Raw genomic sequence first — 26,014 nt, 5'->3', positions numbered from 1 at the left:
GTCACCAGGTAAATGGGCACACCGCTACCCAGGGTGAAACACAGACCCACACACACACAGAAAGAAGGGGGTGACAACGAACACACCCCACTACTTCTGTTAGACGACACCCAACAGCTCCCACGCTGGAACGGTGATCCGTCTCTTGACAGAGCTTGGCATCAAAAGCCCAGGGAAATCTTTCTCTCCCGACCAGATGACTTCTGAACTCGCTCAGTTTCAGTTTCAGTTTCAGTTTCAGTAGCTCAAGGAGGCGTCACTGCGTTCGGACAAATCCATATACGCTACACCACATCTGCCAAGCAGATGCCTGACCAGCAGCGTAACCCAACGCGCTTAGTCAGGCCTTGAGGGGGAAAAAAAAGGTGAATCAATGATAGATAAGCTTACACAAATAAAGAAATAAATAATAAATAATAACTATAATGTAAAAAAAACAAAAAAACAAAAACAAATAGATGTAAAACATTAAGACACACATTCACATATACATCCACACATGCATAACAGATATGCACCGAACACGCAGTTTCACAGATATGAAAGCACAGTCAAATACATATAAACGTACATGAGCTCCAACACACACACACACACACACACCACACACATTACCCTGCACCTCCTCTACCCCCCTCCTCCACACACTCATTTCTAGTCTACGTATCACAGCTTCCACGGCACACACACACACACACACACACACACACACACACACACACACACACACACACACGCAGATGAACACTTACTTGTACAAGCGCACACACATATGCCCATATCTCCACACACATATGTACAAAGATATATATATATATATATATCTATATATATATATATCTATATATATATATATATATACGTTCCAATATCCTGTTGCTCCCACAGTGTAGGCATGCATACACTCACATACCTCATCCTCTACCCCACCTCCCTCCGCACCCCCACCTCCCCCTCACACACACACACACACACACACACACACACGCACGTGCACAGAACTCTACTGACACTTGTGTACACTTACACTCTCGCGCATGCACAAACGCACTCAAAAATACAGACCCACACATGCACACAAACACACACATACACACACGAACAGAGGCTGCCACTGATTGGCCGCAAGAGGGATGGGAAAAGATCTCTGATGCCAAGAACGTGGCGTATAGTGTGTTGCTCAGTCTATTGTATTTGGAAAAGCCCACAGACACTCTGTTCCGTTTTGAAGAAATTTGCGCAATGTTGGTTTGGAAATGATGCCGATATTTGTTTGATTAGCAAAGCATCGTGCTCTGCCTTTCATGTTAGACTTACGGCCACTCCCTCTCTCTGCTTTTATTTCTTTGAGGCGATCGATGGTGTGATGGCCTTGTACCTGTTCTTTTTGATATTCTTTGACTTTTCTGAAGATTTCCGATTTTCCTAGATGTAGGCCGCTCGTTGGTGTTGCGTTGCCAGCAAGTCTGTCAGCTCGCTCATTTCCCTTAACACCTGCATGTCCCGGGCAGTATGACCATGTGAGTTTTTTAATCTGAAAGTTGCGCATTGCCTTATGCCACTCTGGGCTTCCCATTCCGTTTTCAATTTTCTGTATGAGGTTCATTGAGTCGGTTAGAATCATGGCATGTTGGTTTCCGGGCGTATGGATGGACGATAGCCACTGGAGGGCATGTGTCACAGCTTCAACTTCCATCGTTAGGCTGGAGGTTGTGACTTTGTAGGCAGCATTCTCTTCCCTAACTGTTTTTCCATTTTGTTTCGCAGTGAATCCCCAACCGGATTGGTCTTTGGTGACTGAGCCATCGCTCAGAGTTCATGAAACGTTCAGGGGAAGGGACATGACATACACATATCCTCAGATATGCACGTGTAAAAGCATGAAGGAGAGAGAGGGGGAGGTGAAGGAGAGGGATGGAAAGAAGGGAAGAAGGGAGAGAGAGAGAGGAGGGGGGGAGAGAGAAAGGGGGAGAAGGGATGGAAAAGAGTTGCACATGAACACATGCATAGCAACCGTCACGAGCCGTGACAATGTGGACAAGTCAAACTTTGAAAACAACAGCAATGGAGCAACACGTAGACGCCTAAGGTTTTGGTGTTTAGATATCCCTTTTGGAGGATTCCTGGTTTGAATCTGGCAGCACACGATGCGTAATAGTTGGAGACTTGTTTAGCCTGTTAAGTCAACGTTTTAGCAGACAAGTGTACAGTTTCCCTTGCACACATCAAACTACGCACGTTCTGTATCCCATAACGTACACGAGTGTTCTGTGAGTTGTGTCAAACAAAGACTTCCAGTATGCACCCTCTCCTGAGGATGAGGGGGGGGGGGGGGCGGACATTTTTTTTTTTAAATGGAACCTAGATTGTAGATGCGGCTGCAATGAGAATGAAGCGGTTCTTTTGCACTCTGGGAATGGTCACAAAAATCCTAAAGCGTGCATTGTGTCACGTTGGTTTAAGCACTGGACTGGTTCCACTCATTCAAGAACTTTTTTTTCCTTCTTCCTTCCCTTCACTCTCGCTAGACCCTGCACATTCGTCTGTATGGGTGATACGATCAACCAAGGTATCGTGTGCTCTATGCTCTCTGCACTGGTCAAAAATCCCATCACAGTAGCAGTGCTGGCACTTCCAAAAACTTACGTAGAAAACTCCGCAGCTTTTTCAGGGAAGGAAATATACTTCAAAACAGAAGAATAAACAGTATGTTGGCAATTCACCATGGAGGGGACAACATTCATTATCGGGTTTCAATTAGTCAGTCTCATGATCACGTTATCATCCTCGAACCAATCGCTGTTTATTCCAGACACCCCATCATCAACGACAGCCAGTTTCACGTGTTTTGGGGAAGACCAGCCACAGAGATACGAAATCAAACTTAGTCTAAATCAAATCGGAACGATCGTAGAAAATGCTACAGTTGTTAACCCGAGACTAACGCGCGCTCGTTGCGCATGTGTGTGTGTGTGTGTGTGTGTGTGTGTGTGTGTGTGTGTGTGTGTGTGTGGGCGCGCGCGCGCGCGTGCGTGCCTGCGTGTGAGTATGCCTGTACGTACGTATACTTACGCGTGCAGGTGACTACAGGGCGAACCACTGCCAAGAGACGTCCCACTGCATCCCCTGCTGGGTCCGCTACGCCAGCTGTGTCACCCTGCCGGACGGCCTCAACCCCTGGCCCGGCCTGTACTGGCAACCTTTCTTTGTGGAGTGCTACCGTCAGCGGACTCTCTTCCAGGGTGAGAGGGGGGAGGGGGTGACGGAGGGGCCGGGGGTGGGGTGGGGATGGTGGATGCCTCATGGAGGGTGTCGGGGCGGCAGAGTATGGTTTGGGGAGATGCAGGGGGCAAGAAGAAGAGTAGAAAAGGGTGAGTGGAGTGGAGGCTAGGGGAGCGGATGGTAGGTGATGTGCCGTGGCCTGTACTGGAAAGCCGTCTTTGTGGATTGCTATTGTCAGCGGATGGGTAGATGTGGATGCCTTGGTGAGGGGCTGGGGCAGGAGAGTACGGGTTAGGGGACTGGGGTGTGGGGTGTGGGAAGTGGGCAAGAAAAGTAGTGAAGCGTAACTGTGACCAGCGTATGTATGATTAACTCCGAGTTAACATTTATGACATTTTATAATGTCTTTTACTTATTAATGACTGAATGGCTGTAACTGTTGTGTATTGTTCATGGGTTTCACACATCAAATTGATTTCCCTTATAGGAGATAATACCCAAAACTTGACAGTTACACCTTATCAAATCATCTGCATGCTTCTGGTTGGCATCATTATGATAGAGAATGATGTCTAGTATCGCTGTGAAGTTTACATCAGTTGCTGTCATAGGCAGAGGTTTATTGATTTGTAGTGTGCTGCCTTTTGTTTATTGGAGAACTGGATCAGCTGAAAGATGTTTCTAGCGGTAGTCCGAGAGCTGTCTGGATGAGTAGTGTCGTTTATCATAACTCCCAACCTCCCAAACTGTACCGGCCATTTCTTTTAAATCTGTCCACTTTCGATTGTTTTGTTAAGTCTGTTTTCCGTGGAAATTATATCAGGGTAAGTGAAATCTCAGAGAAGAGTAAAACGTGCGTGAGAATCAGTCTGGTATGTGGAAAATGGGAAGGGTTTCAACATACTCTACATTCCACATCCAACGCACATCACCCCCGATCCTCTGCATGCTATCACACAACACTCCACAACAGCCCACATCACCCAATGCTTCCTATTGCACTCCACACCGCACAACACTCCACCGCACCACACAACACTCCACCACCACACCACACCACACCACACTCTACCAAATATCACTCCACCCCAGCCACTGCATTCTACCGTACGATATACCGACACAACACTCCACCACACCTCAATGCACACCACCGCGCTGCACTTCACTCCACCACACCGCATCACACCACGCAAAACCACACAACACCACACAGACAACACCACACACTACTCCACCACAACACACGACACCACACTCCACCACACCACACTCACCTCCAGAACACCACACAACACTCCACCCCACTCTGTCACACCACACCACAGCACAACGTGCTCCACATTCCACCACACAACACTCCACCCCACTCTGTCACACCACACCACAGCACAACGTGCTCCACATTCCACCACACAACACTCCACCCCACTCTGTCACACCACACCACAGCACAACGTGCTCCACATTCCACCACACGACACTCCACGCCACTCTGCCACACCACACCACAGCACAACGTGCTCCACATTCCACCACACAACACTCCACCCCACTCTGTCACACCACACCACAGCACAACGTGCTCCACATTCCACCACACAACACTCCACCTCACTCAGAGCACTCCACCACCTCACATCCATTCATCCCCACTGCCACACCACACCACACTCCACACACCCAATGCATCCCACAGCGCCACATTTCATTCCACACCACTCCACCACACCACCCTTCAGTCCACCACACCATACTCCACCCCACTCCGCACCACTCCACCACACCACACTTCAGTCCACCACACCATACTCCACCCCACTCCGCACCACTCCACCACACCACGCTTCAGTCCACCACACCATACTCCACCCCACTCTGTCACACCACACCACAGCACAACGTGCTCCACATTCCACCACACAACACTCCACGCCACTCTGTCACACCACACCACAGCACAACGTGCTCCACATTCCACCACACAACACTCCACGCCACTCTGCCACACCACACCACAGCACAACGTGCTCCACATTCCACCACACAACACTCCACCTCACTCAGAGCACTCCACCACCTCACATCCATTCATCCCCACTGCCACACCACACCACACTCCACACACCCAATGCATCCCACAGCGCCACATTTCATTCCACACCACTCCACCACACCACCCTTCAGTCCACCACACCATACTCCACCCCACTCCGCACCACTCCACCACACCACACTTCAGTCCACCACACCATACTCCACCCCACTCCGCACCACTCCACCACACCACGCTTCAGTCCACCACACCATACTCCACCCCACTCCGCACCACTCCACCACACCACACTTCAGTCCACCACACCATACTCCACCCCACTCCGCATCATTCCACCACACAACACTCCACCACATTCAGCGCACACCGTCACCCCACACGCATTCCACCCCACTCTTCCACATCACATCACACCACACTACACCACACCACACAGCACTCCCTCCACCACACCTCATTCCAAACCACTCCACTCCACCACACTCAGTGCATCCCAACGCACCACACTCCACTCCACCACACCATACCCAATGCACCTCACCACACCACACCACACTCCATTCCAATCCAGCTCATCCTATTATTTTTTCTCTCCAACCCTACGCACCCAACGCACCACCACCACACCCCACGCCACTCCAAACTATCTCACCCTGTTTCTCTCGACTCCCCACGCACCCAACTCAACTCCACCACACCCCACTCCACACCACTCCAAAAACAGCCCCATTCCACTCAGTCCGTTATGTGCACACAGCAGACTACCAAATGAAGTCCGAAACTAATAATGCAGTTAGCAAGCAGACGACACTGATTCGGAGTTCTTGAGCCAGGCCCTGACAGCGAACAGCGCAGGATCACATCTTGGGGGATGACTGCAAACGCTTCGTATGGTCTAACAGAGGCGTCAGAATGCGTTATACTGTATTCATTTTTACTTCTGTATACACTGTGCTGTGTTGAGCTGTTCTGTGCTGCTCTGTTCTGTTGTGATGTGACTGTGCTGTGCTGTTCCGTGCTGTTCTGTTCTGCTGTTTTCTGCAAAACGGTGCTATATTCTCTGCTGAGTTGTGTTTTTATCTGCTGTGCAGTTCTGCTCTGTTCTGTCCTATTTGTGCTGCGCTGTTCTGTTCTTTTGTGCTTTGTTGAGTTGCAGTTCTTTTGCACTGTGTTGTTGTGTGCTATGGGGCGCAGTGCTGTGCTATGATGTGCTGTTCTGTGCTGTGTTGCGCTGTGCTGTTCTGCTGTTTTGAGCTGTGCTGTGCTGTGTTGTGTTGTGTTGTGCTGTGGTGTGCTGTGGTGTGCTGTGGTGTGTTGTGTTGTTCTGCTGTTCTGTGCTGTGTTGTGCTGTGCTGTTCTGACCTTAACAATGCTGTTCTGTTTTGTGGTGTGCTGTGTTGTGTTGTACTGTTCTGTGTTGTGGTGTGTTGTGCTGTGCTGTTCTGCTGTTCTGTGCTGTGTTGTGCTGTGCTGTTCTGAACTGAACAGCGTTGTTCTGTTTTGTGGTGTGCTGTGTTGTGTAGTACTGTTGCGCTGTTCTGTGTTGTGCTGTGCTGTTCTGCTGTTCTGTGTTGTATATTGCTGCTGTTGCGCTGTGCTATTCGCTACTTTACAGCGCTGTTATGTGTTGGGCAATGCTGTTCCGTGTTGTCTTGTGTTCCATTTAGTCTTCGACGCGAATTCTGCAAAAGAGAATTCTCGTTTCAGGATTAAACTGTTCAACCATCACAGACGCTGCCCAAAATGGTATGAGGACCAACAAACACGAATCCCTCGTCTTACGAGACAGGCAGCACATCTGCGACATCTGCTATTTTATATAGTTTCGTTGGTTCGACACGAATACCTCGCCATACTTTCTACCAATCTGTTTTCATTCCCAGCGTGTTCTTCCCTGTCTGATCCCTCCATCGGCCAGTGACAGGGGTATGAACCCACTCAATCGTTTTCACCGACTTCTCAACAGTCAGTTATCGTCCTTTGTTGTGGCAATTAGCACGAAAATAAGACTTCGCGTTGGTAAACAGGACGTGACTTGAAAAAAGTAGAAAACCGTACTATTTTGGAAGGGGAGTGGTGGGTATAAGGAACAGGGTGATCGTTCATATCAGCCGCGTAGAATCTTGAAAGAAAATCGCACACCCACACCCACGCACCCACGCACCCACCCACCCGCTCAACCTCCCCCCTCACACACACACACACACACACACACACACACACACACACACACACACACACACACACACACACATATATATATATATATATATATATATATATATATATATATATATATATATATATCTGAACTAACACAGTGCAAAAATCACAGCTGATTTTAAACAATTGCAATTACAGATTAATTTCGGTAAGAGTTGTCATCATTGTCTGCAGGAAAGGTGGTTATCCAACTGCGAGGGAAAGATGGTTTAGGTAGCATATTATTACCTGTTGCTATTGCGAATGAATATTTTTGGCTATTTTTCTATACACGTCTGAGTCTTGTAGCCAAATATAAAAAACAACTTTATGTACAAAGCAAAACATCTGCATTGTTAGATACATACTATGAAGAAACATTATTTGGTGAATGATAATTGTCTAGAACTTTTAATGAAATAAAATATATTCTGAATAAACTCATTGTGTTCAATTGTTCAGAATAGGAATCGACTGATGAGGACACGTGTGTAGTCTTTTTTCTTTTCTTTTTTTAAATCTTATTAGAGTATTTCAACAGAGAGATAACTGTATGAGAACTGGTCATGGAAGGACCGTACTCTTTACATCAAAAAATTGTGTTCTTATCCCTTATTCATAATATGGGGCTAGGGCTTTTGGTAAACAGATCTTCTAAGACTTCTCACTCTCTCTCTCTCTCTCTCTCTCTCTCTCTCTCTCTATATATATATATATATATATATATATATATATATATTTCTTTCTTTCTCTCCCCGTCCTCCTGTTCCTCCTCTTCCACGCCCTCCTTTTCCCCGTTCTCTTCCTTTTCCAAATTCTACACCACCACCCACCTCCCCCTCCCCTCCTCTTCTCCCTCCTTTTCCTCTGCCTTCCCCTCTTCTTCACCGTCCTGCCGTCCTCCTCCCTCCCCTCCTTTCCCTCTTCCTCCTTCTCTGTCCCTCCTTGCTGCCATATCCCCACAGTCAATGCCGCGAGTCTTCCTTCTGCAGTCTGTCCTGTCGGCCACATCTGTTTCGGAGACGTCCGCTAATTGACACAACAGGGGTGTGTGGCCTCTTCTCAACAGGGGTGTGTGGCCTCTCCGGTCGCTGACTGCAGACGCCCGCCACAGGCCGAACCCTCCCCTCCTCCCTCTGATTGCTTTTCGCTTCTTCCGTTGTCTGTTCTTTCTTGTCTTCCATCCTTCCTTCCTGCCTTTCTTCCTTCCCTCCGCACTTTCACCAGTCTTTCCTGGAGAGGGTTTTAACTTTGTTGGACGATTTACTGACGTTGATGTCGACCTAAAACCGGAATCTAACAAACGAGCCATGTGGTGCATCAACCAGATTAGCCAAGTGACTAACTCCCTCACTCACCTTACTCACTAACTCATTCACTAACCCACCCAGTCACTCACTCATTCATTCAGTGAGTCACTCACTCACTTACTAAGTAACTAACTTACTAAGTAACTAAATAACTCACTCACTGACTCACTAACAAACCAACCAACCAACCAACTAACTAACCAAACAAATAAATAAATTAAGCGGCTGGTTCCTTCGAAAGTAGCAATTCAATAACTGACAACTGAATAGTGAAGGGAATCTATAGCAGGAAATGGCTTGACAAAGTTGTTGTTTCTTTATGACTTTTTTTTTTCAAGCGTGAAACAGTCACAAGAAAGACTGCGCCCATGACTGGTTAATATAACGTAACAATGATTATATCGCAATAGCCGAGTAGCTAAAGTGTTCAACTTTCAATCCGAGGGTCCCGGTTTCGAATCTTGGTGACGGTGCACGGTGGATAAAAGGTAGAGGTATACGCACGCAGAAGCTCAAATACGCAAATTAAAGATCCTGTAATTCATGTCAGTGTTCGGTGGGTTATGGGGGGGGGAAAAAAGACTTACCCAGCATGCACACCCCCGAAAACGGAGTATGGCTGCCTACATGGCAGGGTAAATAAGCAAACCTTGCATGCACGTAAAATGTTGCATGTCTGTATGAGTGGGTATGTGTGCGTGACTAAAACCTGATTGAATGACACACGAAACGAACGATAAGCGCCCAGTGGCAGCTGCCAGTCGGCTCTACACAAGAACAGGAAATGACGCCGTGTTTGTAAAGCGCTTGGAGCTTGGTCTCCGACCGATCGGATGACAAGCGCTACATAAGCACCAATATCATCATCATCATCATCATCATCATAGCTATTCCTGTTGAGCATACAGTTTGCCGGTTTATACTCAGTTCAAGGAGAGTTTAACGACCTATTGACTAACGCCCTGAACCCTTTCACCGCCAGTCAATTTAGAGTGCAAAATTCCCTTGTGCTATAAACGCAGAAAAAATGGTGTCTAGGAATAGCTGACGTGTAGAAAATTATGGCCTGTCCTGCCAGCGAACATAAAGAGCAGTAGGTTCAAGGATAACAGACCCATGATCTGTTCATCCTTCAATGACATTGGTCCTCTACCTAGCTGCTGCATAAATGCGAGTTTGGCAGTGAAAGGGTTAAAGTCAAGGTGTTCAAAGCTTGGATCTTGAGTCTTAGTTCGGTGAAGGTTGCATTGCTGAATGACGGAGTCGTAGGTGTGTGTCTGGATGGGAGGTCAGTATAGCGTTCCGATGGTACGTGCTGGTTGTGTCTGTCTGGATGGGAGGTCAGTATAGCGTTCCGATGGTACGTGCTGGTTGTGTCTGTCTGGATGGGAGGTCAATATAGCGTTTCAAGGGTAAGTTCTAGGTGTGTGTCTGGATGGGAGGTCAGTATAGCGTTCTAAGGGTAAGTCCTAGGTGTGTGTCTGGATGGGAGGTCAATATAGCGTTCTAAGGTAAAAGTCCTGGGTGTGTGTCTGGATGGGAGGTCAGTATAGCGTTCTAAGGGTAAGTCCTGGGTGTGTGTCTGGATGGGAGGTCAGTATAGCGTTCTAAGGGTAAGTCCTAGGTGTGTGTCTGGATGGGAGGTCAATATAGCGTTTCAAGGGTAAGTCCTAGGTGTGTGTCTGGATGGGAGGTCAATATAGCGTTTCAAGGGTAAGCCCTAGGTGTGTGTCTGGATGGGAGGTCAGTATAGCATTCTAAGGGTAAATCCTGGGTGTGTGTCTGGATGGGAGCTGGAGGTCAGTATAGCGTTCTAAGGGTAAGTCCTTGTCTTTCTGGATGGGAGGTCACAATAGCGTTCCAGTTGCGATCACAGACGAACAAACAACATAATGACAGGAAGCTTGTCAATGTGTCTTTGCTTTCTTTCTCCACGTCAAATGAACAGGTGTGGACACGTCTACATAGCAGAAAACGGTTGTGGAATCTGAAATCGGCATGTGGTCGAAATGAAAAAAAGAGGAAAACGTAATTTGCTGAAGGAAAAAACCCGAGTGGTTTAATGAGAGAGTCCTCCAACTGCCGTGTCGTTGTACTGGGCTCATCAAACCCCCCCCCCTCTCTCTCTCTCTCTCTCTCTCTGTGTCTGTCTGTCTGTCTGTCTGTCTTTGTGCCGCCCAGTTATCCACGCCGTATTACTGACATCACTCCCTCCATGTTTCTTTCTTCATCATCCACACACAGCCGCCCTTGGATTCAAATTGTCGCAGTTCTCAGTGTAGGCAATCGACAAGAAGCTATCAATGTTAGGTCTCCATGAAGCCACTCATCTCATGAGACCCTGCACTGCCGCTGTTGATTTTTGTCCCAAATGACAGCCAGTAACTGAAAGAAAGCACAGCGTGCAATGCGTCTGTGGTGAAGGTATTGTGCATCCCCCCCTCTACCCCCTCTACCCCCTCAATATATCAGGAAATTAAGCTAAAAAAGAAAGTCATCTACAGCGAATGTGAACTACATCAACAAACGTGAGAGCAACAACAACAACAAGAAGATTATTTTTTTTATCTGACAGACCACCAAATTATCGTTCTATGAATTACTGGTTTCTGGACGGTGAGACCTATCCAATACTTCTACTTCCACAACCGACAAAAAAATAATGAACACCTGAACCCCGCAGACTTGATTAGAACTACTGGGGAAAATATGAAGGAACACGAGACTCCGGGAAGAAGTACGTTTTCATTACTGGTCACTCACTGACAAGGGTCACAGCGAGAGCAGCTACCGATAGTGTCCAAGGATATCGGCCGCGGCTTCTTCATTCGCGCACGCTTGCAGTGAGCTGAGGAAACGTGCTTCTGATTATTTCCACTAACTAAATACCACAGGTCCTCATTATTTCGCACTAATGAATCGCATTCCAGTCAACAGGAAGCCCAGTCGTTGGGGGTGGGGGGGGGGGGGGGGGGAGGGAGGCTGAGGGTGTTGGGGTGGAGGATTGATTCTTCATGTCCTTCATGAAAATTATGGATTAGTTTTCAATCACCAGTTTCGCGTTCACTTGGCTGTATACAGTCTGTGCGCGCGCGTGCGCGTTCATCCATCGATACATACATACATACATACATACATACATACATACATGACAGGGTTACAGTAAAAGCAGAAGGTTGTGATCTAATACACCCTTTCATGATAATTTTATTTGTAGCGGCATTGGTGTTTGTATCACATGCAATCGTCAGAATACTTTACGTAGATATTATGCAGATAAATAACAGCATTTTAATCGCAATGAAAATGTTAAAAAGTATAGCAGCTCTTGTACTGAAAAGCTTACAATATTTTTTACCAATGGGCGTATGTAGCTTTCAGTGCATGTATCATAAAAAATATATTGAAAGTGGTATTTTTTCCGGACAAAAATACTGATTTTAACTGAAATGTTGAACTATGTGCTTTGTCTTCACGAAATATACTTATCGCACATCCGAGTGTCAAAAAGTAATGTGTGTGTGTGTGTGTGTGTGTGTGTGTGTGTGTGTGTGTGTGTGTGTGTGTGTGTGTGTGTGATTTACATGCAAATGTTTGACATGAACTACGTTTTCGTGTTTGATCAAAGAATAAGTTAATATTTTGTGTTTGTGTTTATTGTGCCGTGTTGATCTAATTATAACATTTAATGTGCGTTTGTAAATTGATTCCAACTCCAACAGGAGCGAATAAGTTTGATTACGAAACATGTACCAGCTGAACAAATGGCTGCATCTGTTGACTTCCAGGCTCTTGCAACACGCCCTCCATATTCTCGCCACTGACGAGAACCTGCGAGACTCCTCACAACATCCCGCGAGAATATGGCGGTTGGAGATCCAGTTGCCGTGGCAGGCGGAACGGAAAGTTCCCGGATGAGAACGGACGGTGCGAATCGTACTACACGTGCAAAGATCAGGTCTTCACGGGATTCCACAGCTGTCCCGCTGATTCCCTCTTCAACCCTGTGAGCGGAAGGTGCCAAGGGCGGTCCGAGGTTCCCTACCCGTGTGGAGACCAGGACACGCAGAATTTCTGCAGGGCCAAACCTGACGGGAGATACCTTGACGCTTACGGACGCTGCACGCACTACTACAGCTGCCTCGGAGGGGTGGTCGGGGAGGTTTCCTTGTGTCCCGACGGGGTCTTCAACCCTCAGACCCGTCACTGCGACACTTCCTCTGACGTCACCAGTCCTTGCGGTAGGGGCCACAATCCCTGCGTGGAGAAAGAGGATGGGTATCACGCGGACCACGGTGTCGCCACCTCCTGCGGTCAGTATTACCTCTGTGAGCGTGGGCTCCAGATAGCCGTGTTCTCCTGCCATCTTGGGCAAACCTTCGATGACGTCAGTGGTACCTGTGTTGACGTCATGGAATCGGCAGCTCCCTGCGGTTCACTACCTTCCTGTGACCGCGAAGCGGATGGACGCTACCCAACATCGCATGAAGGGGTGCGTGGTTTTTACGAATGCCACAACTGGACGTCTGCTGGTTATTCTCACTGTGCGCTTGGAGATTGTGTTTAGTAAGGCGGGGTGATACTCGCTGTCTTCTGTGCACTTACAAACACTTTGTTGGTTTTGAGGAATTCTGCTTATTATACACATTATGTATACACTTTTTTTCTGCAGATCATTTACTCCAACTCGGTGGGGACTGGCAACGATCTCTCTTTTTTGTGTAAAAAGAGGAGGGTTAAGACTTCCCCATCCCCCCACCTATTTTTTTTTTTAAAGGTCAGGACGAACTGGATAATATTCCTTCATGTGTGTAGATCAGGCAGTGTTATTGAATATTTTCCGTCTGGTCTCACCTGCTATTTTTTTCTTACCCCGTTCATAATTATGGTGAATTGTGTGCTTTGTTTGCATGTTTTTTTCTTCAAGTGTGATATTTATCCGATGTTTAGAAAATGTCTCCCTCTCACAATACTTAAAGCGCAACATACCATTATCAAATTGATAACTAAGATTGTAGGCTCCTGGTGAAACCTAAATAGACAACAGCGCTATACACAGACAAAGATTTCTCATACTGGTGTAATGTCCCAAATCGTCCTCCTTTCTGTAGGTCCTCCGGGGGACGAACCCGTGTTCTAAATTGTACTCCCGAGGGACTCGTCAGTGTCCAAGACTGTCTCACTTTGCTGGTCTCTTTCCCAAATTGTTGTCAAGACCAACTTTGTCACCAGGGACAAAATTCTTCTACTCTCAGTTCCAATTTGTCACCAGTTTGAAATTAGTAGCCCGTGACTACTGATGTTGACAAATTGCTTCTACTAACAATCTATTTGCTGTGGGCGAAAGATTATTCTTTAAAATAATAAATAAATAAAATAAAATAAATAAAATTAAAAAAAAAAAAAACACTCGAGTTTTGAAACGTCTGTGTGTGCGTACGTCCCATTCTTCTTAGGGTGATGTAGATTGCGATGTACCGCAAGGTTCCATCATCGGACTGACTGGAACATAACCCACGTACGCGTAACATAGCTCACATAAGACAAAGCGTGTGGCACTGACATCAAGATAAAGACGCCAACTTACTTTCAAGCTCAAAGTTAACAGGAACTAAGTTGAACAAGTTTTTCAACACTACGTTCTCGGGATAATTATTGATGACTGATCTCGCAAGATTATCTCAACCATGTCTGCAAACAATTATCTTGCAGTCTATTCTTACTCAGTAAACTTAGGTAGGTATATCATGTCGATGTCACAACCCGAAAAATATTTTTGGAGTGCAGGGTCTTTCTCATATCAATTACTTAACTTCAATCAGGAGCAAGGCCAGTCACAACCAGCTTAAAATATTTAACTCATTGCAAAGACGAGCAATCAAGTTTATTCTGCCCGGCCATTCCATATCTGTTAATTAACAACACTTACAACGTTGTACTGAAAAAAATGGAAATTTTATCCATGCATAAGTAAATTGACTGCAATAAAGTGGTCCTCATATTCAAAGTACACAGAAACAAGTCATACCTCAGTGAATTTGTTCAAAGTGCATCAGTGCCTTACGATTCATACATCTATATTCTGCTTCGTGTAAGTATTGATTTTACATTTTTGCATCTTTTGAACCATTTGTTTGGAATTGTCTTCTTTCGTTCATTGAGACATGTGATTCATTACAGCTCCATCAACATTAAGCGTACGAAAACTTATGCTCTTCAAAAAATAGACCCCCATAACCAGCATAACCAGTGGGAAGAATCAGTCGTACATATCATGCATTTTTTGGTGAAATTTTGTACATCGTATGTGAACTCTCAGTTCCTTTACAAACACCAGTGTATATCATTTTGCGTGCTGAATATATCAGCTTTTATCTGATTTCCTTTTTCTTCCTTAAGTTTTCGCTAGGGTGTGTGTGTGTGTGTGTGTGTGTGTGTGTGTGTGTGTGTGTGTGTAATCAAACACAGTTAAGCAGTTAAATGTCCAGATGATAGGTTTTGAGATGCTGATACTTGGACGCAAGGTTGTTTTATTGGAGACATAGTCTCCATAGTCAGCTGACAGTCTGAAAAAAACACAAACAAAAACATGGAGGTAAAATGCACGAAACTCTTCAGGCAGAGCTTCGGGAATTCCACGATAAAACATTACAAAGCACACATACCAATAGTCTAAAACCCTTCTAAATACGTCCTTTAGTTTCTGGGTAATTACCCAGCTGAAAATGATACACATTTGAAAGGTTTGAACTAGAAGCATGTCTAAATTCCATCAGGTCTGTATTCTCACAGGCTTATATTCCCCTAGGTCTGTGTTTGTTTCATCATCCACACACCTTTGGATAATAGTCAGTGGTCAGTATTAGCCAGTGGTCAAAACTGGCAATAAAGTACTAACACTGCGCAGCAGTTTCCAGAATCCAGAAAGAGGTTAACATGACGCAAGTTGTACACTATTGGGATGTGGTCAGTACTGGTCAATGAATAGTCATATCAAGACAAACAATGCACTTCAGTGACAATTGCACTTATATCCGCGATACTGGAAAGTGTTTGTGTTACATAGCATTTATTTTCATTGTGTCGTGTCGTATCGTATCGTACTGTATAGTACCGTATCGCATCGTATTCAACTGTCTTGCGCACTGCATTTCTCATTGTACTGCACCGCGTCGTCCCAAACGCGTGCAAATGCAAAGCTGATATATGTTGATTTTTGGTTTCTTGCTTATCACATGACTGATATGTACTGGTCTAGATGCCCATATCAAATAAATTACTTCCATCGTACATGTGTGTGTGTGTGTGTGTGTGTGTGTGTGTGCGTGTGTGTGTCTGTGTGTGTGTGTGTGTGTGTCTGTGTGTGTCTGTTGTGTTGTGGTGTGTGTGTGTGTGTGTGTGTGTGTGTGTGTGTGTGTGTGTGTGTGTATGATCTTTTTTGTCCGTATGTCTCTGTTTGTCTGTATGTGTCAGAACTCGTATCTGTGAGTGTGTTCCTATTGTCGCTGTCGTTGTTGTTGTTGTTGCTGTTGCTTTTTAACGGATACAGGGATGGCGAAAGAAAAAAAGAAAGAGAGAGAGATGGGGTGGGTGGGTGGGGGGCGGAAGCATGCGCATACAGAGCATACGCAATGATTATGTGCACATCCATAAACATGGTGAGAGCACACACACACACACACACACACACACACACACACACACACACACACACACACACACACACACACACACACACGCCATAACACACGGACGAATGGAGGCAGTCAGACACAGAAACTGGACCTGGTGATTTCTTCTTCCTCTATATCTTCAGGTTTGATTCGCTATTCTCTTTGAGATGAGGTGAAACAGACATATACACATTCATTCATTTCAACACAATACACACCTAAGCAGAGGGTGAGGAATTGGACACAAGGATGGTGTGCACTGAGGAAAAACAAAAACTAAAAGGTAGCAAACAGTAGTGGGTGGCGAAGTCATCAGTCAAACTGGCGAGGAAAGAAATACAACATAGCAGCCCACCACAGATTGGCACATGAAGGAAATTATTTTTATGATGGTGATTAAAGTGAAAATGATGACGACGTCGATGAAAGCGAAAACTGCGACAATATGATAATGATGATGATAATGATGGTGACGGTGTTGGTGGTGTTTTTCATGATGATGATGATGATGATGATGATGATGATAAGAAGAAGAAGAAGAAGAAGATCAAAATGAAGGCGGTGGAAGTTGAGAACACGTCACAAACACATTGCAAAACTTTGCTGTTTACCCAAACTTCTTTTGAATAACATAAATCTTTGCGTGAACATTTTCTGCCTGGGATGATGAAACATACTTAAGCCCAGAAAATACCCCACGCAATGTGATTATAAATGTAGCATTTGTAACACAAAAATACAGTTAAACACAGGTTATTTTCAAGGGAGAAAAAAAAGGTTTGAAATAATCAATGGTAATCTAAACTATGAAAAAAAGAAGAAAAGAATAGAGTAAAACTACTCGATGCCGAATCCTGTGAAAAGATTAAAATCTTGGGAGCATCAAATATATCCGGGTGGTGATATCACAGTAGGGAGTGGCGATCATCTTTCATCCGTCACCCCAGGGAACGACGCCTGCTGTGAAAACACATCCTCTCGCCCCAGGAACGGTGATCGCTCTCATCATTCTCCTTTCTTCGGCTGGATTTTGTCGTTGTATAACTCGCCATGGCAAATGGTCGTCTTTGTGGGATTTAAAGAACACAACAACATGTATCAAATCTTTCACAAACACAAACGCGTTTGTATGTTGCTGTTGTTGTTGTTGTTGTTTTGTTGTTTTTTTGTTGTTGGTTTTGTTGTTTGTTTGTTTTTTTTTTGGGGGGGGGGAGTGGGGGGGTTGTTTGTTTGTTTTCAGGTAGTTTTAATTCCACATTAACGACGGAAAAAGGCCGACAGACCTACATCAACAAACACAGCTTCAACCTAGGGTTCGCCATTATCCGAGCGCCCGTATGCGTCTTTCGTAACGAAGATCGGATTTGCTGAATGTGGCGACCAATTAGAGATGGCTTTCCACCCTCTCAGATGAATGAATCACGAGGTACCGGTGTGCGCGTGAGGTATCAGGTGATTTATGAAGACGTTCTTTTCATGCGAAGGTAGATGAATTCTGTGTCTAATGATTCGCCCAGAGGGTTCATCTGTGTCCGTTTTAAGTGCAGCTGGTTGTCACATCAGTGTTGGAGGTGTCTATTCATGTGAGCTGTTTTCGTTGTGCGGAAGACGACGTTTACTGTATGCGTGTTTCTCGTTTCCTATAGAAACAACATGAATAAAACACAGCAACAACGCCAGCAATATCAACGATATAACGATGATCATGATTATGGTCATGGTAGTGGTGGCGGTTAATAATGATTCTTCTTCTTCTTCTCAGTTCTTCTGCTTCTGCTTCTTCTTCTTCGTTCGTGGGCTGCAGCTCCCACGTTCTCTCGTACGTACACGAGTGGGCTTTTACGTGTATGTCCGTTTTTTATCCCGCCATGTAGGCAGCAATACTCCGTTTTCGGGGGTGGTTATAATGATAATTATAGAGAGTAACCTGCCCTTGCGCCCACTGGCTGCACTGTGTTGGCCTCTGCCTTTTTTGTGTTGAATCTATGGTTTCCTTGTTTTAATCTGGACATTTTTTTTATGTGTGTGTGTGCGTCGTATTTCCAGGACATCTAAGGTCGGAACAGTTTTATCATATTTATTTGCTTTTTGGAACCAATTTATAATAATAATAATCATATCAGTGTTTCAATTTTCAAACTGACATCAATGAATGCTACTCACTGTACCCTCGTTATCGCATCAGCGACCATCTTCGTCCTGTCAACGATACTCTCCGTTTTTCATGTGCCCTGCCCTCTCTTACCGTCCGACCTCTGCTCTCGCACTACAACTGTCACCATGGAAAACGTCAATTTCATCAAAGCGTTGCTGTCAAATAGATCATGGCTAAAACAATTCCGACGACACGATGACACGACGCAGCGCATCATCAGCCTGGGCATTGGCGGAGCAAAGACAAAAAGAGGAACCAGAGCGGGCAGACTTCGCCGTTTGTGGATCTCTGTCCCGTGCACTGATCGTCCTGTCTCCGATGTCAGCCCTGCTGTTGCTGTGACTGTCACTGACAACCTCAACATACATGTTCAAGATGACTCCTTTACTTCCCGTGACACTGTCCTGTCTGACACTTTTCCAAAATGTGGTGTATCTCCCGTGATTGGCTCTGGTCTGCTTTCTACCCCTTCCACACCTGTCTCAACTCCCGGACCTTTCTCTGCCTTCCCACTGTCCTCCACTGCTCAGTCACCATCGTCTCCTTCCGTTGCCTGTCTGTCTGACTCACCTGATTCACCATTAAATTTCTCTCAGCCCGCCTCTGATCTCTTTCATGCCTGTCTGTTCAATGCTTAATCTGTCTGCCCTGATCAAAAGACTGACTATATTTCTGATTATATTTTTGAAAATAACTTTGATATCGTATTTCCCGAAACCTGGTTGAAATTACAAGGTCACGAACCTAAAATTAAACAACTGACCCCCCGTCTATAGGAATATCTTGGAGTCTTCCCTTTCCTTCTCCCATAACCATGCCTTTCCACATGACACTTTTGAAATGCTCGAAGTCACTCTCAATGTTCCAGGTCACTCAATCATCTTCTGTTGTCTCTATCGTCCTCCTCCAAGTCGTAAAAACAACCTAACGTCTTCTCTGTTTCACAATGAGTTCCGAACATTACTTGATTACTACAACCTTCGCTCTGGCAAACTTATCATCCTCGGAGACTTCAATTTTCATTTCGACAACCAAACTTCCTCTGATGTCAAACGCCTATGTCTATCTCTGTCCAATCATTCTCTCTCTCAGCTCGTTACAGAACCAACACACAGATCTGGCCATACGTTGGACTGGCTCATCACACGTGACTCTGATGCCATGATTGCGTCAGTGACTGTAACTGACGAACTCTCTTCCGACCATTCTGCTGTCATATTCTTGCTTAATATTTCAAAACCTACCAGAACCAAAAACTCCGTTACTCGTCGCAACCTGAAATCCATCAACATTAACACTTTTTCTTCTCAAGCTGCTGAACGCCTTTCCAAAATTTCTTCCCGCACCAATGTCTCTACACACTACAACACTGTCCTCTCTCAACTGCTGGATGAACATGCACCCCCCACTACCCGCATGCTCCCTGATAGACCTTCCGCCCCGTGGTACACACAAGACATTCGACTTACAAAACGCAAACGTCGCCAATTGGAACGGCGATGGCGATCATCAAAACTGAAAGTCCACAATCAAATCTTCCGAAAAAAAACAAAATAAAGTCAAACATATGATCTCATCAGCGAAGACAAATTTCTTTTCTTCTCAAGTTCTCGATGCCACATCCACCAAATCTCTTTACTCTATCAGTCAAATCTTCTCGGCACTGCAAAAAAGACTCCTCTTCCTTCTGCCTACACTTTATCTGAACTCCCCAATGTCTTCTCCTCTTTCTTTTTTGACAAAGTCCAGAATATTCGTACCATCTTAGAACAAATGCCTTTCCAACCTACTCATCCTGATCCTCAATTCAACGGCACTCCTCTCCATTCCTTTAATCCATTAACTGAAACAGAAGTCCATGAAATCCTGAAAGAAATGACAATAAAATCCTGTGAGCTCGATCCTATACCAGCCTCTGTTTTTTCCCAGTGTGTCTCACAGCTTCTCCCCACAATCACCAACATTGTCAACTCATCCCTTCTCACTGGAACGTTTCCATCCACTTTCAAAACTGCAATAGTCCGGCCTCTTCTGAAGAAATCCAACCTTGACGCAAACATTTTGAAAAACTATCGACCAGTTTCTAATCTTCCATTCCTGTCCAAACTCCTTGAAAAAGCTGTCCTGAAGCAGCTCAACAATCACCTTTGTTTCAACAATCTCATCCACCCACTTCAGTCTGCCTATCGTGCTGACCACAGCACCGAAACCACTCTCCTCCACATCCTGAATAACCTACTGCTAGCGTCCGACTCAGGAAAGATTTCCCTTCTCACTCTTCTCGACTTGTCAGCCGCCTTTGACACGATAGACCATTCAATCCTTCTTTCCCGTCTTCATTTTACATTTGGTATCAACGGCACTGTTCTAAACTGCTTCAAATCTTATCTCACTGATCGATTCCAGTCCGTCATTGTTGATAATTTCCAGTCTGAACCCGTTAAAATTGAACATGGAGTCCCACAGGGATCTGTTTTAGGCCCAGTGCTCTTCACACTGTACACTGCTCCTCTCGCTGAAATTATCAGCCGCCATAATGTCAGTCATCATTCTTATGCTGATGACACTCAACTCCAGAAGAGTGATACACCTGAAAAACTGTCGTCGCTCTTGCAAGAAACATCTAACTGCTTCCTTGATATTCAAAATTGAACGCGGACAAAACTGAAGCAATGATCATAGGAACTAAACAAAAACTCTCTTCCATTACAACTGACACAATCAAACTTGGCAGTACATCCATCCCCCTTTCCAGGTCAGTCAGGAACCTCGGTGTTGTCCTTGACAATACACTGTCCATGCAAAAGTTTATCAATCAGACATGTCAATCCTGCTACTGTCAACTGTGGCGCATCAGTTCCATCCGGAAATAACTGTCCATTGACGCAACATCTAGACTTGTCGTTTCTCTCATTCTCTCTCGCCTTGACTACTGTAACTCTCTATTGTCTGGTTTGCCTGCTTCATCCATTCAGTCCCTTCAGCGCATACAAAACTCTGCTGCCCGACTCGTCCTCAGAAAGAAAAGATCTGAGCACATCACTCCTCTTTTGCAACATCTCCACTGGCTCCCTGTCTCACACCGAATAAAGAACAAGATCAGCACTCTATGCTACAACTGTATTCACAAATCAGCCCCTTCCTATCTCTGTGGCTGCCTTCCACTCTCACTCCATCTCGCTCACTACGATCAGCTTCGGATCCACTCCATTTACGCATACCCAGATTCAAACTCTCGACTGTTGGCCGCCGTTCTTTCTCTGTCTCTGGACCTTGCAATTGGAATGAACTTCCTCTTTCGCTTCGTCAAGTCTCCACACTCAGCTCTTTCAAGTCTGGCCTTAAAACCCACCTCTTCCCAAAATAGCCTCCCTTCCCTGCCCGTCTTCCTTGTCTTTAGTTTCTCCAGTTTTAGAGTTATGCGTGCGTGAGAATGACTGGTGCGAAAGCGCTTAGATTTGTCTATGCACAAGATTCATCGCTATAGAAGTACCATTATTATTATTATCATTATTATTATTATTATCATTATTATTATTATTATGGTGATGGTGATGATGATGGTATTGATGATGGTGATGATCACAACGACAAAAATCAACAACCAAGACGACAATGGTGCTGATATTATTGTTACATATACATTTTATTTAGCATGCAAACAAATCAACATCACGTGCCACAATAAAATTAAACTTATCCGGCACTCAGCACAAGCCAGGACTCAGAAATCACACACCGCCAATATAAACGGGTAGAAAAATAATGGGGGGTGGCCGGGAGGAGCTACTGCATGGTCCCCGATAGCACGATAGATATACATTAAAATTTGTTCTTATCACATATTCCGCGCTCTGCCAGTACCATTACCACACGGCTCGTCCAGAGTCCCCCATACACAATCACACTCAAACCCCATGTGTCCCAATAGCGGCGTTAACAGATCGTAGGAAGCTAAACATTCTTAGCCCCTTCATCGCTGAACTTTGTTGAAATGAGATCAGTGTGGCATACATTAGATTTGCAGCTACTACTTTTTGTGCACACTTTAAGTGATGTAACTGATTCCGCTGAACAAAAAGGAATGCAATCCTATGAGGAAGATCTCCAAAAGAAAATTTAATGTGACTGACATCCTAACCTGTAAGCTCTGTCTTGTCTCGCTGAGGTGACAGCCCTAACGAACAAAATCACAGCAGCTTTCAGCGGGTTATTAGATCTACCTACCCACCAAATATCATTGTCTTCGCCCAACTTCTATTAGGGATTAAGAGATGATGAAGATGATGACGACGCCGACGACGATAATGATAATGGCGCAGTCGAAGAGAGGTAAATCTTCCTTTCATTCTTATGAGCGTGACTGACTCACCTCCCTTGACCATTGAGTTCACATCACGGACTTGAAAACCGTGCGTCCGTGGTTCACATTCGATTTCTCACTGATGATCATATCTTTGGAGTTCGCTCAGCAAAATCAACAAGGTTTTTGTGTGGGTTTTTTTCCCCTTAACTCCTGCATGAAACAAACAGGTGAACACAATTCTATTCCGATGGGTAAAAAACTAACAAAGTAATTTTCAAGTGGGAATTGCTTTTTGTTTTGTCACTGAGGTACTTCATGCCTCAGCAATCGCTGGAACATTGTTCAACAGGACGGTGCATGTGCGATTCGGCTCTGAGAGACCCTTAGAAAAGAGGAGCCATGGAAGAAGGAGATAGAGGCCGAGGGGAGGGGGCAGACAGGCAAAGATTGCGACGGAGAAAACGCCGGCACGGAGACACTGAGACCGACAGACATACAGAAACAAAGAGCGACAGACAGATGGGCAGACAGAGAGTGAACTACAGATCGCAACAAGGTACACCATCTCCGGGTAAATAAAGCCAGCTGCTTACCATCACACACACACACACACACACACACACTGACTGACTGAAACCATTTATTGTCAGATTAACTGTTTGTTGTACTGACATTTTCGCAACCATTTGAATAAAATATTAACTGAGCAACACAAGGAAATTCTGATTTGAGGAAGGTATGAAAAAAAAAAAAAAAAAAAAAAAACCACACACACAAACAAACAAACAAACAAACATATTTAACAAATCAAGGTACCAAATTTCATTAATATCATTATCTCCAAAAAATATTCTAACGCACCCACATACTCACATACGTTTCTCCCCCACCATCTCTCTACATACATCCATGCATGCACACAAATGCCCATTATAATTCCCCTACCTCATTCCCCTGCCCACTCACTCATACACACTCACACACACACACACACACACACACACACACACACACACACACACACACACATTCACACTGTCTCTCACTCTTTCTCATCAAATTAAGGTTTCGTAATGTAATCAAGACGACATATTACATGTTAGGGTCGAACAGTTCCACTAATTAGAATAATGGGAACTTTGCTCTACAAGTAAATCTGACGCTATCACCCAAAACGAAACACTATTTTGGATTAAATAAAACAGAGGGGAACCTCTGCAACAGAAAGGGGATGAAACAAATTAGAAAAACCGACCAATTGGATGGCTTTTAATTAGGTCAACTGCGGTTTTTGTCAGAGACCAACCATTTTCTTTGCTAGGGTGAAAAACGCTGGACATGACTAATGGAAGATTAAAGGATGTAATCATATCATGAAGGGGTTTGAAATGTAAATGTGTATCTGGACATTCGAGCAAAAAATGTGGGATGTCAAGGGTCTTACCACAAATACATAGTGGTGACGGTTTCAAAAATCTGCATAACCATGCATTAGTTCTTAGCCTGTGTGTCAAGTTTCTTGTGGAAATTGATCCTGGGGGGTTAGTGCCTTTTCTTGCTGGAAGAGAGAGATCCCACCAGAGCTTCTTTTTTGAGTTTTCTAAGAACTGTTTCTGTCTGAAATTCCAGATATATGTTGAGAGAATAGTACAAGCTTCAGAAACAGAAATAGGAATATTGTGATTGATTGAATCTGAATTGTTCGATGCCGCTTCCTTGGCACAAAAATCGGCCATTTCGTTGCCACGAAGATTAGAATGTCCAGGAACCCACAAGAGTGAAATGTCGGAGCCTCGCATAATTAACTGGTGGATTAAATACAAAATTTCGTACATAATATCTGCTCGTTCAGATGAAGATTGATTATTTAAAGCCATCAATGCTGATTTTGAATCAGACAGTATAAGGATTTTTGCAGGCACAAGAGGCATATCACTAAAAAAGGTGAAAGCCATCAGAATTGCAAACAATTCAGCAGTAAAAATTGAACAACCTTTAGTTAAGTGGAATCTCTTTTTAATGTTAAGCTCGGGGATTACAAAAGCGGCTCCAACTTCAGAGTTACTACTAATTGATCCATCTGTGAAAACACGGAGGTAATATTTGAAACGTGTATTAATTAGTTCTTTGGCCCGAGAGGCAATAATGAGTGGACTGTCACTCTTTTTTAATTGTCCATATGTAAAAATAATATTTGCTTGCTCAGTCAGCCAAGGCGGATGAAAACAATGCGGAATTTTCGCAATCTGGGAAAGAGGCAGACTGCAACTCTCAAAGACTGACTTAGTAAAATCGAACAAGGACGTGTATACAGCTTTGTTACGAATTTCTCTACAGATGTACGTTTCTTCATCAATTTCAGAGACAACCGAATTTGGAACAGCTCTAGCCCTTACCATGTAGTTACAGGCACATAATTTCCTGTGTTCAGGTAATGGCAAAACACCAGCTTCTTTGTATGTTTTGTCGATTGAAGCCCATCGCGGTAACCCAAGTGCAATCTTAAAAGCTAAGGAATCAATACTTGTCAGTTTATGAAGATCAGAGTTTGAAGCAGTGAAATAGATTTCCTGACCATATGATATAATTGAGCGGACTAGTCCCATTGCAGCATTGATCAGATTATTGCCACAATTTATAACAGGGATTCCAGAAAGCACACGTAATAGAGCTATTTTCTTCCTCGCTTTCTCAATAAGGTAGTTTATATGCTTAGTCCAAAAAAGTTTATAATGGAAGATAACACCGAGAAATTTCACCTCTTTATTCGGATATATGATAGTATCATTTACCTGTATTTTAATAGCATCCCTACCTTCAAATTCAATCAACTTTTTAGTAAATATGACGAAAACAGTCTTTTCAGCAGACAGGAGAAAACCACTTTCTTTCATATATTCCACAATGTTGTCGATGGCATCTTGAAAATGCTTAATAATTTTATTTCGTTTTGATGTATTTTTTGTAATATTACAGTTTACATTCTTCCAGAGAGCTATGTCATCTGCATAAGCTACTAATGTGGCACCATTTGTGTTGATATTTTTCATATCATAAAGCATTAGTGAAAACAGAGTGGGAGAAATCACA

At 44.5% G+C, this 26,014-nt stretch overlaps 1 protein-coding gene across 1 annotated transcript in view; it reads left to right on the top strand.

Moving 5' to 3' along the window:
• The window catches only part of LOC143282269 (uncharacterized), a 56,057-nt gene that overhangs the window by 26,984 nt on the left and 3,059 nt on the right, over positions 1-26,014 (top strand). The window contains exons 4-5 of the mRNA XM_076587869.1: positions 3,081-3,242; positions 12,579-13,334. Of these exons, the coding sequence (XP_076443984.1) occupies positions 3,081-3,242; positions 12,579-13,334 (918 nt within the window). The remainder of the gene's footprint in view (positions 1-3,080; positions 3,243-12,578; positions 13,335-26,014) is intronic.

This window comes from Babylonia areolata, chromosome 5 (assembly GCF_041734735.1).
Source record: "Babylonia areolata isolate BAREFJ2019XMU chromosome 5, ASM4173473v1, whole genome shotgun sequence".
NCBI classification, from domain to species: Eukaryota; Metazoa; Mollusca; class Gastropoda; order Neogastropoda; family Buccinidae; genus Babylonia; species Babylonia areolata.
Note: the sequence above shows the minus strand (reverse complement) of the source record. Positions and strands in the feature narration are given on the sequence as shown.